This window comes from Cherax quadricarinatus, chromosome 32 (genome assembly GCF_038502225.1).
Source record: "Cherax quadricarinatus isolate ZL_2023a chromosome 32, ASM3850222v1, whole genome shotgun sequence".
Taxonomy (NCBI): domain Eukaryota; kingdom Metazoa; phylum Arthropoda; class Malacostraca; order Decapoda; family Parastacidae; genus Cherax; species Cherax quadricarinatus.
Window position 1 is genome coordinate 29,043,813 of NC_091323.1, and position 17,234 is coordinate 29,061,046.

Below are 17,234 nucleotides of genomic sequence, written 5' to 3' on the forward strand. Positions count from 1 at the left end.
TTTTTCATAGACTCATCTTCTGACATGTCCACTTTTAAATACCTGAATACATTCACCTCCTCCCTCCAATTTGATATCCACTCTTTCATTGCCTAATTTTTTTGTTATCCTCATCACCTTACTCTTTCCTATACAGTGGACCCCCGCATAACGATCAGCTCCCAACTCGACTAGTTATGTAAGTGTATTTTTGTAAGTGCTTTTGTAGGTGTATTTGTGGGGGTCTGAAACGGACTAATCTAATTCACAATATCTTATGGGAACAAATTCGGTCTATAACGGCACCCAAACAGACTTCTGGATTGAAATAATATCGTTATCCGGGGGTCCACTGTATTCACTTTTAATTTTCTTCTTTTACATACCCTACCAAATTCATGCACTAACCTCTGCAACTTCTCTTCAGAATCTCCCAAAAGCAGTGTCATCAGCAAAGAGCAACTGTGACAACTTCCACTTTGTGTTAAATTCTTTATCTTTTAACCCCACACCTCTTACCAACACCCGAGCATTCACTTCTCTTATAACCCCATCTATAAATATATTGAACAACCATGGTGACATCATACATTCTTATCTAAGGCCTACTTTTACTGGGTGTGGCATGCAAAGAGTACGTAACCTTTATTCGGCGCATGTACACACCCTCATTTACAGGCTATCTCCCCCAACCAGCGAACCAGGTTGCTAAGAGTTGATGATGGGGCCCCGTCGTTCAACTAGTGACCAGGTTCTAGCCAATAAGAAGATGGTTTTGGCAATCGCAGAGGTTATGTGGGTACCGCTCTCCTGTCTGCCCTTGTCATTCCCATTCTAGAGCTGGTTGAAGCACGGTCTGCTATCTTGTGGCTTCTATTTCTGCTTTGCTTACCGTGGAGTGCACTATACTTATCACTGTACATAGTGTACATATTGCTGTTATAAATTGGTGAAGGATAATATAAGTCTAAACTTTTTCTACTGTGTTTATTTGCTCCCATTACACCCGGGGTAACAGGCCATTTGGAATCCTGGGTTGTAATATGGGTAGCCTGTCCGAGAGCTGGAGCTGGACTTAGAGAAACGGTTGAGCTTAAGGTGAAGCTCGTAGCAGGAACATTGTGCAGCTTGCTGTCTGGCATTGCTTTACAAATTTTGCGTGTCAATTGTTACTAGCCTGTTCGGTGTGGAGAATTTTGCAGTCAGCTTTGCTTGTATGCGTATTCTGCAATCGTACTGTGCATAGCTAAGCGTGTTCTGCAAATTAACGTGTTACGTTGGGGTATTCTGCATTCGTACTGTGCATAGCGAATAACTTATGCCACCTAGACGAGTCAGACGTCTGGTGTCGGCATATACTTTGCATAACCTACCTAAATTGTCCCTACAGCGTTGTTGGCAAATTGCTCGTTCCATTGGCATTACATACAAACGCACTCTCACAGCTGCGCAACTGCGTTCACTGATTGCTGACAAACTTATAGAAGAAGAGATGGCACATCAGACTCCTCCCTCTACGGGAGCTAGGGCAAAAACTCCTATGTTCTCGCAGGAGGAAGATGATACACCTACGGAGCAAAATGGTCAGTATAGTGCAGCTGGGTTGTCTCAGGGTGAATCAGCGTCGTTGGCACTTGAGCTGGCAAAAATCAATCTTGAGCAAACTAGGGAACAGAGAGCATTCGCAAGGGAAGAATTTGATAGGGAAAGAGAAAGGAGGCAGTTTTCGCATTCTGTAAATAATTTTAGTTTACAGAAAGCAGTACAGTTTGTTCCCCGCTTCAATGAGGCCGAACCAGAGCAATTTTTCGAAAGCTTCGAAAATCAGGCTCGAGCCTTGAGGTGGCCGGAACAGCATTGGGCATCGTTGGTTCATACAGCATTATTGGGTAAGGCACAAGAATTCACGTCAGTATTAAATGACGTTGAATTTTCTGATTATCAAGTAGTGAAGACCACAGTGTTGGGAGCATATACGTGTATCCCAGCAAAATACCGCAAGAGTTTCAAATTGGGCAGACGACAGCTTGGTCAATCCCTAGTCGACTTTGTGAGACAGCAAACCAAAGCTTTTACCAGCTGGTATAAAGCAAGTGGTGTCTCTACCTTTGAGGAGCTGGTGCAGCTTATTCTGATTGATAACCTGCTGGAGTCTGTGGGACCAGAGGGTCGAGTCTTTCTGCAGGATCGTGACTTAACCACTGCATTGGAGGCAGCCAGGTTGGCTGATACCTTCGAAACTAACCGCTCCTTGTCCGAGCGGTCCCGTCTCTCTTTTCAACAGCCTGGCATCAGCAGAGATCGTCAACCTTGGAGAATGAAGTGCCAGCCGGAGGGAGAACGTCTACGTCAGCCAACCAAGTCACCTGGTGAGCCACGCTTCTCAACATATGGTCCACCTGCGGAGAGGAAAACTACTCATGGTGCATCTCGACAACAGTATCCAGAGAGACACCAGCCAGAACGACACCATTTGCAACGTCAACAGGGAGTAAAGGGCAAGCCTGTCGTCTGCTTCAGGTGCAATAAAGTAGGTCACATCAGTTCCAACTGCCCCCATAAACCCCAACCCATTGGGAAAATCTCTAATATCCCTAGTAACATGTCCCCTAGAGAAGTAGAAAAAGGTATGGCCCCTTATTATTGCAAAAGTCTTATTTCCCTTCAGGAAAACTCAGAAACAACTAAGGTAAAGACCTTTAGAGATACTGGAGCATATTGCTCACTTGTAAGAGAGGGAATATTACCCCTTTCAGAGAATACTTCTTTGAATTCCTCTGTTTTATTGGAAGCATTTGGAGGAGCTATATATTCTGTTCCTTTGCATAAAATTTATGTACAGTGCAAATATTACACTGGGTACTTGACTGTAGGTGTCTCAAAAGGATTCCCCATGAAAGATGCAGTGTTATTACTGGGTAATAACATTACTACTGTTAGTTCGTGTCCTGAACCTATAATGATTAATTCTTCTCCGGTGTTGGCCATAACTCGGGCAACATCCCAAGGGTTGTCTGGAGAGAACGTTGACCTATCCTTGGACGACTCCGATCTCGGAATAGCCACGTTGTTTTACGAGGCACACCGGCCGGAGCCTCGTAAATCAAGTGAACAGACCCCGATCAAGCCTTCCTATTCCCAGGTTGCAGGATTGCCAGATGTCTCTGTTTCCATGCCCGAGGGACTGTCCTTCCGGGAGGAACAACGAAAGGACCCTTCTTTAAAATTCGCTTTTGAGGCAGCCATGGGTAAATCCTCTTTGGGTCATCCGGTCAAGTATGAAGTTAAAAACAATTATTTGATCTGCACTGAGACTGGTAAGGAGATAGAGGGCCGGCAATTGTTTAACAGGTTAGTGGTTCCAACAAAGTATAGATCTCAAATATTAAATATAGCTCATAATACGTCATTAGGAGGTCACTTAGGAATTACAAAAACCTTGTATAGAATCACAAAAGAATTTTATTGGCCAAAATTAAAGAAAGATGTGAAGAATCATATTAGGTGTTGCCGAGAATGTCAGCAAGTTGGAAAACCTGGACATTCCATTAAACCTGCACCTCTCCAACCTATACCTGCTGATGGAGAACCTTTTGCAGATTTAATTATAGATTGTGTAGGTCCACTACCTAGGTCAAAGTCTGGAAATCAATATTTATTTACGATTATGGATAAAGTAACCAGATATCCTGAAGCAATTCCAATGCGTAGTATTAATACTAAAGCTATTGTCAAAGCTTTAACAAAATTCATTTCTTGTTTTGGCATTCCTAAAACTATTCAAAGTGATCAAGGTACTAACTTCACTGCCAAAGCATTTAGGGAAGTATTAACTAGGTTAGGGATAATCCACAACTTATCCACTGCCTATCATCCTCAGTCCCAAGGCGCCTTGGAAAGATTCCATCAGACATTTAAAACAATGATGAGAACTTTTTGCATGCACTTTCCTACAGACTGGGATGAATCACTACCTTTGTTGCTGTTCTCAGTACGAGAGACTGTGCAAGAGTCTACAGGGTATAGTCCTTTTGAGCTGATCTTTGGGCACAATGTACGAGGTCCTCTTCGGGTGCTCAAAGAAGGATGGATGGGAGAAGACGTTAGCTCAACACTCTACAATCCGTCTTCAAGGTTGCAGGTGGCACGTCAGTTAGCCAAGGCTAACCTAAAGACAGCTCAAAGCAAGATGAAACAGAGGTATGACAGAAGTGCACAATTCCGCTCCTTCCATCCAGGAGACAAGGTGTTGGTGCAGGAACCTATACCTGGCCACACCTTGAAAGCTAGATTTACGGGACCTATGCAGATTGTAAGTAGATTATCTGATGTAAATTATGTGGTAGCTCCCATTGATAAGACCTCAAAATCTAAAACTTACCACATTAATCAGTTAAAGTACTTCCATACACCAGATAAAGTCCCAGTAATGACTCTGTCCTCTACCTCTGAGGACAACTCTGACTCTTTGCACTCTATCTCTGAAATTAATATTAAACTTTCAAATTCTGTCCTCCTCAAGGATCCTAGCCCTTTAATGGAGAGATTATCTGAAATGCAAGCAACAAATTTAACTGAGCTTCTACAGTCATATCCTAATATTTTTTCGGATGTGCCGAAAAAATGTACGTTAGGTTACCATGATGTAGATGTGGGAAACTCTAAACCAATTAAACTCTCCCCCTACAGAGCTAATCCTGAAAAGCAAAGGCTACTTCAGCAGGAAGTAGAATTTTTGTTAAAGCATGGTTTAGTGGAGGAGTCGTCTAGTCCATGGGCTTCACCGTGCATCCTTGTGAAGAAGGCTGATGGAGGGTTTCGTATGTGTACAGACTACCGTAAGGTGAACGAGGTCACAATTACAGATGCTTACCCTCTTCCTCGTCTAGATGACGTAATTGACTTTGTGGGTAAGGCGACTTTTGTGTCCAAATTAGATCTCCTTAAAGGCTACTATCAGGTACCTTTGACAGATAAGGCGAAGGAAATCTCTGCCTTCGTAATTCCAGGAGGACATTATCAATACACAGTTACACCCTTCGGAATGAAAAATTCCCCCTCTTCATTCCAGAAACTTATCCATCAGGCTATTAAAGGACTTGAAGGCACGGCAGCGTACCTAGATGATATTGTTGTGGTGTCTGATACTTGGGATCAACACCTACTTAGACTTAAGGCTCTGTTTGAGACCTTTAAGAGTTCCCATTTAACAGTTAATTTATCTAAATCTTCCTTTGGCCAGGCCACTGTCACTTTTCTAGGCCATGAAGTAGGTAGTGGTAAAGTTGCACCTAAACTTGCTAAAGTTCTTTCTATTAAAGATTATCCAGTTCCTCATGATAGGAAATCTCTTCAACGTTTCCTAGGCATGATAGGATTTTACAGAAGATTCTGTAAGAATTTCTCAGATATTGTAGCCCCTCTTACCTCTCTTACCAGTCAAAAAGTTCCCTTTAATTGGACGTCAGACTGTAACACTGCTTTTAATAAAGCAAAAAGATTATTGTGTACTGCACCCATTCTCTTGTCTCCAGACTTCTCCTAACCTTTTTCATTACAGGTTGATGCTTGTGAGTCTGGGGTTGGGGCAGTACTATTACAAATCGGGAACAACGAGTTGCAGCCTGTAGCATACTTTTCAGCCAAGTTCCAGCCACATCAGAGGGCTTACTCTACCATTGAAAAAGAAGCCCTCGCGCTGGTACTGGCTTTGGAGCATTTCGATGTTTATGTGGGCCAGACATCGCAGGTGGTCACAGTCTACAGTGATCACAATCCTCTAGTATATCTCCAAGCCATGAAGAACCACAACACAAGGCTTATGCGCTGGACGCTAAGGCTGCAACCCTATAATCTGTCCATTAAATATATTGCCGGCAAAGAAAATATGTTGGCAGACTCTTTATCTAGAGTATAATATTTTATTTAGGTTAGGATGTTATTTGTGGTAACCCCTTTTCATGCTCTTTTTTTTTATCCCCTAGTGTGGGGTTTTTTTTTTAGTGAGGGGATGCGGGCTACCGTCCGCCTGTATCTTGGACCTATGCTAGCCTGTCTGACTGCTGTCTCACTCTAAGTTTAGGGTTTGGCTTTTGGTCACAAGAAAAGCTGAGCTCTATCTAAGAGTTGGATGGTGGAGAGGAAAGGCGGTCCCATTATTTTGTGCCATGGCGGCACGGTTACCACTGGGAGGTGGCAGCCTAATCCTGAGCCTTCTCGGGGTGGGGGTGTGGCATGCAAAGAGTACGTAACCTTTATTCGGCGCATGTACACACCCTCATTTACAGGCTATCTCCCCCAACCAGCGAACCAGGTTGCTAAGAGTTGATGATGGGGCCCCGTTGTTCAACTAGTGACCAGGTTCTAGCCAATAAGAAGATGGTTTTGGCAATCGCAGAGGTTATGTGGGTACCGCTCTCCTGTCTGCCCTTGTCATTCCCATTCTAGAGCTGGTTGAAGCACGGTCTGCTATCTTGTGGCTTCTATTTCTGCTTTGCTTACCGTGGAGTGCACTATACTTATCACTGTACATAGTGTACATATTGCTGTTATAAATTGGTGAAGGATAATATAAGTCTAAACTTTTTCTACTGTGTTTATTTGCTCCCATTACACCCGGGGTAACAGGCCATTTGGAATCCTGGGTTGTAATACTGGGAAATAATCTCCCTTTCTCCTACATACTCTAACCTGAGCCTCACTATCCTCGTAAAAACTCTTCTCTGCTTTCAAAAACTACCTCCTATTCCATACATTTGCAACATCTGCCACATTGCTTCCCTATCCACCCTGTCATATGCCTTTTCCAAATCCATAAATGCCACAAAAACCTCTTTACCTTTATCTAAATACTGTTCACCTATATGTTTCACTGTAAACACTTGGTCTGCACACACCCTACCCTTCCAAAAGCCTCCTTGTTCATCTCCTATCCTACTCTCCATCTTACTCTTAAGTCTTTCAATAATAACTCTACCATACACTTTACCAGGTACATTCAACAGATTTCTTCTTTCAACAAACTGGCCGTATCCCACCGAGGCACTGTGACCCAAAAAGAAAAAAGTTTTTCTTTTAACTTTAGTAATGTATACAGGAGAAGGGGTTACTAACCCCTTGCTCCTGGCATTTTAGTCTCCTCTTACGACATGCATGGCTTACGAAGGAAGAATTCTGTTCCACTTCCCCATGGAGACAGAGGAAATAAACAAGAACAAGAGCTAGTAAGAAAACAGAAGAAAACACAGAGGGGTGTGTATATATATGTTTGTACATGAATGTGTAGTGTGACTTAAGTGTAAGTAGAAGTAACAAGTTGTACCTGAAATCTTGCATGTTTATGAGACAGAAAAAATACACCAGCACTCTTACCATCATGTAAAACAATTACAGGCTTTTGTTTTACACTCACTTGGCAGGACAGTAGTACGTACATCCCTGGGTGGTTGCTGTCTACCAACCTACTACCTAGGGCTCAACAGACTTATTTCCCTATAATTTTTGCACTCTTTTGTCTTTACACAAAGAAACTTTGCATGCTCTGCCAATCCCTAGGTTCCTTTCCCTCTTCCATACACTTACTATATAAAAGCACCAACCACTCCAAAACTATATCCCCACCTGCTTTTAACATTTCTACCTTTATCCCATTAATCCCAGCTGCCTTACCTCCTTTCATTCTGCCCACTGCCTCACGAACTTCCACCACACTCACAACTCGCTCTTCCTCACTCCTACAAGATGTTATTCCTCCTTGCCCTCTACACGAAATCACAGCTTCCCTATCTTCATCAACATTTATCAAGTCCTCAAAATATTCCCTCCATCTTCCTGATACCTCTAACTCTCCATTTAATAGCTCTCCTCTCCTATTTTTAACTAACAAATCCATTCGTTCCCTAGTCTTTCTCAACTTATTAATCTCAATTTTTTTTTTATTTTCAACAAAATTTATTGATAACATCTCACCCACTCTCGTTTGCTCTCTTTTTACATTGCTTCACCACTCTCTTAACCTCTCTTTTTCCTCTCCATATACTACTCCGTCCTTGCATCACTTTTTCTTTGTAAAAACTTCTCATGCTAACTTCTTCCCTCCTACTATTCTCTTTACATCATCATTCTTCTTTGTGTAGTATTCTTGCTAAAACATTGTGATCAAGGTTTCACTAATTAACTTTAATTTTACTGTAATTAAATCTTGCATATTTTACATGGTAAGTTCCAATACATCTTTAGTCACCTGAAAATACTCCAGCATCCCCAAGGAAATCAATTTAGTCAAACTGTACAGAGTCTTAATCAGATTAAGGTGTCTGAAATGTTTTATAGCATGTAAATTTTAGCATCGTTGGATTAAGTTGCTATGCTAGTTTTGCTGCAAATGTGCATTTCAGAATTATTATTTCAAAATCATAGTTTTCAATGTTTTATGGAACTGAATTCTAAAGAGGATATTTGGGAATGGACATGTCAGCAGATGGGTTCATGAAGGATGAGGTGAATCATAGAATTGAGTGGTGCACTGAGGAGTCTGTGGAGACAAAGAACTTTATCCATGAAAGCAAAGAGGGGAATGTATGAGAGTATAGTAATACCAATGCTCCTGTATGGGTGTGAGGCATGGGTTGTGAATGTTGCAAGAAGGAGAAGGCTGGAGGCAGTGGAGATGTCACGTCTGAGGGTAATGTGTGGCATGAATATAATGCAAAGAATCCGTAGTTTGGAGATTAGGAGGAGGTGTGGGAATACCAAAACTATTATCCAGAGGGCTGAGGAGAGGTTATTGAGATGGTTTGGACGTGTAGAGAGGATGGAACGATATAGAATGACTTCGAGAGTGTATAAATCTGTAGTGGAGGGAAGGCAGGGTAGGGGTCAGCTTAGGAAAAGTTGGAGGGAAGGGGTAAAGGAGGTTTTGTGTGCGAGGGGCTTCAACTTCCAGCAAGCATGCATGAGCATGTTAGACAGGAGCGAATGGAGACAAATGTATTTTAGGACTTGACTTGACGTGCTGTTGGAGTGTAAGCAAGGTAACATTTATCAAGGTATTCAGGGAAACCGGCAGGCTGGGCTTGATTCCTGGAGGTGGGAAGTACAGTGCCTGCACTCTGAAGGAGGGGTGTTAATGTTGCAGTTTTATAACTGTAGTGTAAGCATGCCTTTGGCAAGACAGTGATGGAGTGAATGATGATGAAAGTTTTTCTTTTTCAGGCCACCCTGCCTTGGTGGAAAATGGCTGATGTGTTAATAAAAAAAATAATGATCACCTTTATTTTACAGCATTTAAATTTGCCCTAATATGCTGCATGTATGTACAAATATTTTTTTATTTAGGTTAAAATCAGTTTATATGCTGCATGTATATATACAAATATTTTTTTGATTAGGTTAAAATCAATTAATACAAGTTGAAGCCTCTAAAGCTAAAGTGTGTGGTTCACTGGTAACACCTTTGATTCACAATGGTGGAAAGACCTGGATTTGATTCTGAGGCAGATATTTCCTTAACAATCTAGGAAGCCTGGTCTGAGACCTTGCCATGGGAAGGATAGTCCTAGAACCACTAACTGATAATAGATGGCACCATTGATCATGTTCCCTTACACCTGTTGCTCCTGTTCACCTAGCAATAAGTAGGTACCTAGGTGTTAACTGACTCTTGTGGGTCACATCCTAGAAAAGAGGACCAGAAAATCCAATGGAAATATGCCACACTGATTAAAATGAAGTGGGACATTTGCCTTCAATAATCTTTCATTTAAGTGCAAGTCCTTTAACACAGCTTCTTTCTGCAGATATACCAAGGGATGACTCCCATCTACACATCAGGGATATACAACCTCACAGACACAATGAGACAAGTCACCATTGTGTTTGAGATGGGTGTACAACTTCGGGGAGATATTCTACTCAAAGCTTACCACAGAAGACTCATGCCAGCTTCCAGAGAAGTCATATTCAGGATGCAGTTCCACACTTGTGCTGTGTCAGAAAAAATTCTTGTGTTTACTAGAAATGATCTGGATGATGCATGCAATGGTAAGTTTGTATGAGTTCATCCTGTAAGTGAAGTTCCTTGATGCCACTAAAGGGCTCTTCTTCCTAGAAATTTAACCTGACCTCCCTTTCTTTGGATTGAATCAGATTACTTCCCATTACCCAAGCGTGTATAATCCCTACTGATTATTAAAATAAATTGTATGAGTTAATGTCAAAATGTTAGTTGTTAATTATGTTCATTGGGTACTGCTAAGCCTGCAAGGTTCATAGAGCATCTTGGGAAAGGTAGATTCTCAGCCTTGATCTGAGAAAAGGGAGGATAGCTCAGATTCCTTGAACCAAGAGTCCTTCAGTAGCATCAAGGCACCCCTTCCATTCCCTCCCGTGTTGAAGGGCAAATAAGTCAAATTACACAATGTAACAAAATTTCACTTTTGTTGTGTTCCTGGGAAATAAGCATCATTTCCCAATTCTTTATAACTAAACAAAATTTAAAAAAGCAATTTTGATCCCAAAACTTTGCTTTTGTGGTCAGGTCAGGACTATTATGTTCTAGGGTTTTGCTTGGCAAGTATAAAAACAGGAGCTCACAAACCAGCATTCAGTTCAACTCTGGCTACCTGAGAAGACACATCAGAAGAAGTGAAATGGCATCAAGAGGCTGCAGTCATTCTCCAGATGCATTCTGCTACATATGTGGTCAATTCATTAAGACAAGAGCAAAGAAGTTCTCTGTAACAGCATCTAAAAAAATGTGTGAAGCTTACGAAGCATATTTTGGCATGCAAGTTGGGGACAAGACAAGACCTGGGCAAAAGGGTAAAATCTTGAATAGAAACATTTTTATATGAAATGTAACAAACTAATTCTTTTGATTTTTTACAGGATAGTATAGAGGAGAAAAATGAGCCATGAAGTTTGCTGTTCCTTGAATATGGTGAGAACCCACTGATCACTCAACCAACTGCTACTTCTGCCTGGTTGATCCTTCCAAATGCCAAACTGGGGAAAATGCACCTGCTATTTCTTATCCAGACCTTCCCTCTTTTATTGCACCAGTACCACACAGTGCTGATCTTCCTGTACCTACAACTCCAGAAAGAAGTCAACTGTCAGAGGAAGGAAGCAGCAAATCAGGAAATGAAGAGGACAGTGAACAAGACTATGATCTCACAGATGCAGCTCTTCGGAGGAATCCTTACTACCCAAACCAAACAGACCTCAATGACCTTATCAGAGATCTTGATTTGACAAAGTCAAATGCTGAGCTTTTGATTTCAAGGCTCAAGGAGTGTGACTTGGATGAAAGTGTGCAAGTGACAAGCCAAAGAAAACATCACCAACATTTCTCAAGCTTCTTTACTACTGTACTGTAATGATGTATCAGGCCTGTGTGATGCAATTGGAAGTGCATGCAATCCAGATGAGTGGAGACTTTTCATTGACGGCTCCTCCAGAAGCCTAAAAGCTGTACTGCACAATGGGAAAAAGTATCCATCTCTTCCCTTGGCTCATTCAGTGCATCTTAAGGAGGACTACAACAGTGTCAAACTTCTACTGGAAGCTTTGAACTATGATAAGTATGTCTGGGAGGTTATTGGAGACTTCAAAATGGTGGCATTTTTGATGGGACTCCAAGGAGATTTTACCAAGTTTCCCTGTTATCTCTGTCATTGGGATAGTAGAAACAGAGCAGCACATTACCAGAGGAAGCACTGGCCTCAAAGGACTGAGTTCTCAGTAGGAAGACATAATATCAAACATGGATCCTAAAAAGGTTCTGTTCCCTCCATTACACATCAACCTAGGGCTAATGAAACAGTTTGTTAAAGCTCTTGACAAAGAGTCTGCAGCCTTCATGTATCTTCAAGACTTCTTTCTCAAGCTATCAGAGGCAAAGGTGAAGGCTGGCATCTTTACTGGACCACAAGTCAGGAAAATCATGGAGTGCTCAGAATTTCCAAAGAAGCTCACAGAGAAGGAAAAGGAAGCCTGGGAGAGTTTTGTTGCTGTAGCACAGGGCTTTCTGGGCAACAAAGCTGACAATTATGTGAAACTTGTTGAGACCTTGGTAAAAAGCTATGGTCAGATGGGGTGGAGGATCTTCCTTAACCCTTTGACTGTTTTGGCCGTATATATACGTCTTACGAGCCAGTGTTTCAGACGTATATATACTCAATAATTCTAGCGGCTTCAAATCAAGCGGAAGAAAGCTGCTAGGCCCACATGTGAGAGAATGGGTCTGTGTGGTCAGTGTGCACCACATAAAAAAAATCCTGCACCACACAGTGCGTAATGAGAAAAAAAACTGATCGTTTTTTTGGATTAAAACGCCGACTTTGAGGTGCATTTTCGTATAGTATTTATCGATGTATTTGCGTTTTCATGGTCTTGGGTGATAAAATGGAAAACATATTACAGAAATAGAGATGATTTTCATTACTTTGACGATGAGATCGACCTTGAAACTGAGCTCAAAGTAGCGGAAATGTTCGATTTTTACCAATGTTCAGGAGTAAACAAATCACACCACACGTCCAATACACGTCAACTGGGGAGTCTAATATTCTTTCACTAGTATACTGATATTATTTATACCATTTTTACAATAATGCAGTAGTCTGCATAACAGTAAATTTTGTATTTTTTTGTATGAATAAAAAATCAAAATAGAAAGCAATAATAATATAAGAGGGGCCTAGAGATGTGACTAATGAACAGAGGATATGTTATTTTAGTGCCAAGAATGTCTACCTTGTTTATTCTGGACCCTATTTTGAAATTGGCAGCTTTTTTAGTTTGTGTGAAATTGGCCAAATTGCCAATTTCTGACCACAATATTGGGTAGTCCAAATTGGTAAATGGGAGGTTTCTTGTACTCAGCTGATAGATAACATGGAGTTCTAAAGAAACAGCTATGAGTTTGGTCAACTGGAACAACAGAATTGGCTGAAAATAGGGCTCAAAGTCGGCGAAATCGCCGATACGCATATGTCGCCGAGACCGCTAACTTCACGGGAGCGTAATTCCATGAGTTTTCGACCAAATTTCGAACTTTTGGTGTCATTACCATCGGGAAAAGATTCTCTATCATTTCATGAGAATTTTTTTTTTTTTTTTTTTTTTTTTTTTTTTTTTTTTTTTTTTTTTTTTTTTTTTTTTTTTTTTTCAAAAATTTAGCGACATAGAATGACAGTTTCAGAAAGGGGCCTGAAACAGTCAAAGGGTTCATCTTGACAATTTCAAGGAGAACATGGGAGCATACTCAGAGCAAGGGCAGCACTTCCACCAAGATATAATGAACTTGGAACACAGATATCAGGGATTTTATAATAAAAACATGATGGAAGACTACATGTAGGGGCTTAAACGGGAAAGCGATTTGTTGCTCATTTTTAACTTTATAAATATGTTTCAGAAAGTTTAAAATAAAATTTACAAAAATTTTATTTAAATTTTATTTATTGTATTATATGTTTTTGTTTTACATCCAAAACTAGCAAAAAATATTGAAATTTAGCCATTTTTTGTCAAAAATTCATTCTGTAAACCACAAAAGCAAAGTTTAAAAGGAATAATGGGCATTTTCTATTGTTTTGCAATTAAAGGAGTTGGAAAATGACACTTGCCAGGAACAAAAATTGTGTTTGAGAGTTATTTTTACCATTGCATTTGAAGATTTTTCTTCTGCTTCTCAGGCCCTTCAAGGGTGCATCCTTGATACCAGTGAAGAGCTCATGATCCAGGAAATTGGAGCTGTCCTTCCTTTTCTTGGCTCAAACCAGATTGCCTCTCATTGTCAAGGCACTGTATGACCCTTATGGGTTTAGTGCCTCCCATGAATGTCATGTAATAATGCAATGCAACAAATAAGGAAAATGGCAAAACATAGTTATATAAAGTCTTAGAAAGGGTAGGAAATAATTTTCCTAATCCTTTATAATGCATCAATATTAGCAGAGCTAAGCTACTATTAATTTTTTATTTCTGTTTGAGATTTTTGAGGTTTATTTTATTTCTTTTATTTCAGAATAGTATGTAGTAGAACTTTAATATATGTATTTAGAAAAGATCAGCAGTCCTGCCAGAGTGCAAAACATTTAACAGGCCTTCAGAAACACCAATATTTATTGGTAGAGCTACAGAGCATTGGCACTGTCACTGGGATACAATTTAATAGAGTACTATAATATGAATGACACAAAACCCTATAGTGCTTTAGCTTGAGTAGGTTGTTGTGGTTGCCAGTGTCAAGTGCCTTTCATAGGTAACTAAACAGTGAAATTGGAAATTTATCATTTCAAGTGCTGTGTACTATAGACTATCTAACCTTTTATTATATCATCATTTGTTCTCTTTTTGGGCTGGAATCTAAGCTGCATAGGTTGTAGAATGTATGAATTTGGTTGTGCATTCTCATATATTTTCTAATTCAAATGTTTACCTTTCTTAACAGGAGTAATCATGGCTCCTTTAAATATGTCTGTAACTGTGATGGCATTTTATGTGTAAAGAGAAATTTGAAAATATCTCCAAACATAGGGCTTAAGTCATATGTTGACCCCCCACTCAGTGGACCTTTTGATTGTTTAATCAAGACCTTCTGATGGCTGACTTGTTAAAAAAAAAAAAAAAAATAGGAAGAGTATAGGTAGTACGATGGTAGACAGCAGCCGCCCAGGGACGTACTACTGTACTTCCAAGTAAGTGTAAAATGGAAGCCTGTATTTGTTTTACATTATAGTAGGATTGCTAGTGTCTCTTTTCTGTCTCATAAACATGGAAGATTTCAGGTGCGTCTTGCTACCTCTACTTACACTTAGGTCACACTACTCATGCATGTACAAGCATATATATACACACCCCTCTGGGCTTTCTTCTGTTTTCTTACTAGTTCTTGTTCTTGTTGTTTATTTCTTCTTCTCTCCATGGGAAAGTGGAACAGAAGAAGGGGCTAGTAACCCCTCCTCCTTTATACATTACTAACATTAAAAAGAGAAACTTTTGTTTTTCTTTTTGGGCCACCCTGCCTTGGTTGTATGTGGCCGGTTTGTTGAAAGAAGAAATAGGAAGAGCTTCTGTCTCACACTCAACATGTGGAGGATCAAGCCTCCACCACGTCTGGCTCTGAATGACCCACATGGGTTGAGCACTTAACATGAATTATTTTATTTATTATTTATCAATCTGTAATGATTTATGATTCAAAAAGTTTCACAGTGGCCCATGGCCTGGTGGCAAAAACTCTCGCTTCACACATTGAGGAGTCTAGGTTTGATTCCTGGAAAGGGTAGAAAAACTGGGCGTGTTTCCTTACACCCGTTGTCTATATTCACCCATCAGTAAAATGGGTACCTGGGTGTTAGTCAACTTGTGTGGGTTGCATCCTGGGATAAAATGGTCTATTTTTTATTTATTTTTTATTATCACACTGGCCGATTCCCACCAAGGCAGGGTGGCCCGAAAAAGAAAAACTTTCACCATCATTCACTCCATCACTGTCTTGCCAGAAGGGTGCTTTACACTACAGTTTTTAAACTGCAACATTAACACCCCTCCTTCAGAGTGCAGGCACTGTACTTCCCATCTCCAGGACTCAAGTCCGGCCTGCCGGTTTCCCTGAATCCCTTCATAAATGTTACTTTGCTCACACTCCAACAGCACGTCAAGTATTAAAAACCATTTGTCTCCATTCACTCCTATCAAACACGCTCACGCATGCCTGCTGGAAGTCCAAGCCCCTCGCACACAAAACCTCCTTTACCCCCTCCCTCCAACCCTTCCTAGGCCGACCCCTACCCCGCCTTCCTTCCACTACAGACTGATACACTCTTGAAGTCATTCTGTTTCGCTCCATTCTCTCTACATGTCCGAACCACCTCAACAACCCTTCCTCAGCCCTCTGGACAACAGTTTTGGTAATCCCGCACCTCCTCCTAACTTCCAAACTACGAATTCTCTGCATTATATTCACACCACACATTGCCCTCAGACATGACATCTCCACTGCCTCCAGCCTTCTCCTCGCTGCAACATTCATCACCCACGCTTCACACCCATATAAGAGCGTTGGTAAAACTATACTCTCATACATTCCCCTCTTTGCCTCCAAGGACAAAGTTCTTTGTCTCCACAGACTCCTAAGTGCACCACTCACTCTTTTTAATGGTCTAATTTGCCCAAAATGCTCTGCATAAGAAGTGGCTTTCTGTATATGTAGTAGTATGTCATTGATGTCAGCTTAGCCTGTATACCTTGTACATATACTTGTAGAAATAAAGATTTTTTTTTTTTTTACAAGTTTGCCATCTCCCACCAAGGCAGGGTGACCCAAAAAGAAAGAAAGAAAATCTTCGAAAAGAAAATACTTTCATTATCACTCAACACTTTCACCTCACTTTTACATAATCACTGTTTTTGCAGAGGTGCTCAGAACACAACAGTTTAGAAGCATATACACGTATAAAGATACACAACATATCCCTCCAAACTGCCAATATCCCAAACCCCTCCTTTAAAGTGCCGGCATTGTACTTCCCATTTCCAGTACTCAAGTCCGGCTATATAAAAATAACCGGTTTCCCGGAATCCCTTCACTAAATATTACCCTGCTCACACTCCAACAGCTTGTCAGGTCCTAAATACCATTCGTCTCCATTCACTCCTATCTAACACGCTTTGTGCTATTACTTATTAGTAGAAGTAGAAGTAGAGATTTTTTTTCTTTCTTTAACCCGTAAATGGTCCGAGCAGATCTACGTTCATATGCGTAGTGCTCCAAAAGTAGATCTACGTTTTTTTTACATATTTTCAAATATAACAAAAAAAAAAAGATAGATCAAAGTTATTTTACACATTTTCAAATGTAAAAAAAAAAGAAGATCTACTTTTTTTTACATACTTTCAAATGTTGGAAAAACATATATATACGTTTGGACCTTTACAGGTTAAACACATTTGCTGTTTCCCACCGAGGCAGGGTGACCAAGAAAGAAAGGAAAAATTTTCATCATAATACTGATGCTGACACTCTTCAAATTGCTAGTGCTCCCTCATTTAGAATATTGCTCAGTACTGATGGCCTCATTCAAAGCAGGAGAAATATTAGAGCTGGAACACATACAGAAATTGTTTACGGCTCACACTGAGCCAGTAAGGCACCTAAATTACTGGGAAAGCCTTCAAGTCTTGAAACATGCATTCATTGGGGTGGAGGAGAGAGAGATACATGATAATATACAGTGGACCCCCGG

The 17,234-nt window shown here is 40.6% G+C and overlaps 1 protein-coding gene across 7 annotated transcripts in view; it reads left to right on the forward strand.

Moving 5' to 3' along the window:
• by (focal adhesion protein tensin) overlaps positions 1-17,234 on the forward strand; it is an 830,704-nt gene that overhangs the window by 438,526 nt on the left and 374,944 nt on the right. For all 7 annotated transcript variants that reach the window (XM_070090572.1, XM_070090566.1, XM_070090570.1 and 4 more), the window contains exon 7: positions 9,777-10,020. In XM_070090572.1, coding sequence (XP_069946673.1) covers positions 9,777-10,020 — 244 coding nt within the window. The remainder of the gene's footprint in view (positions 1-9,776; positions 10,021-17,234) is intronic.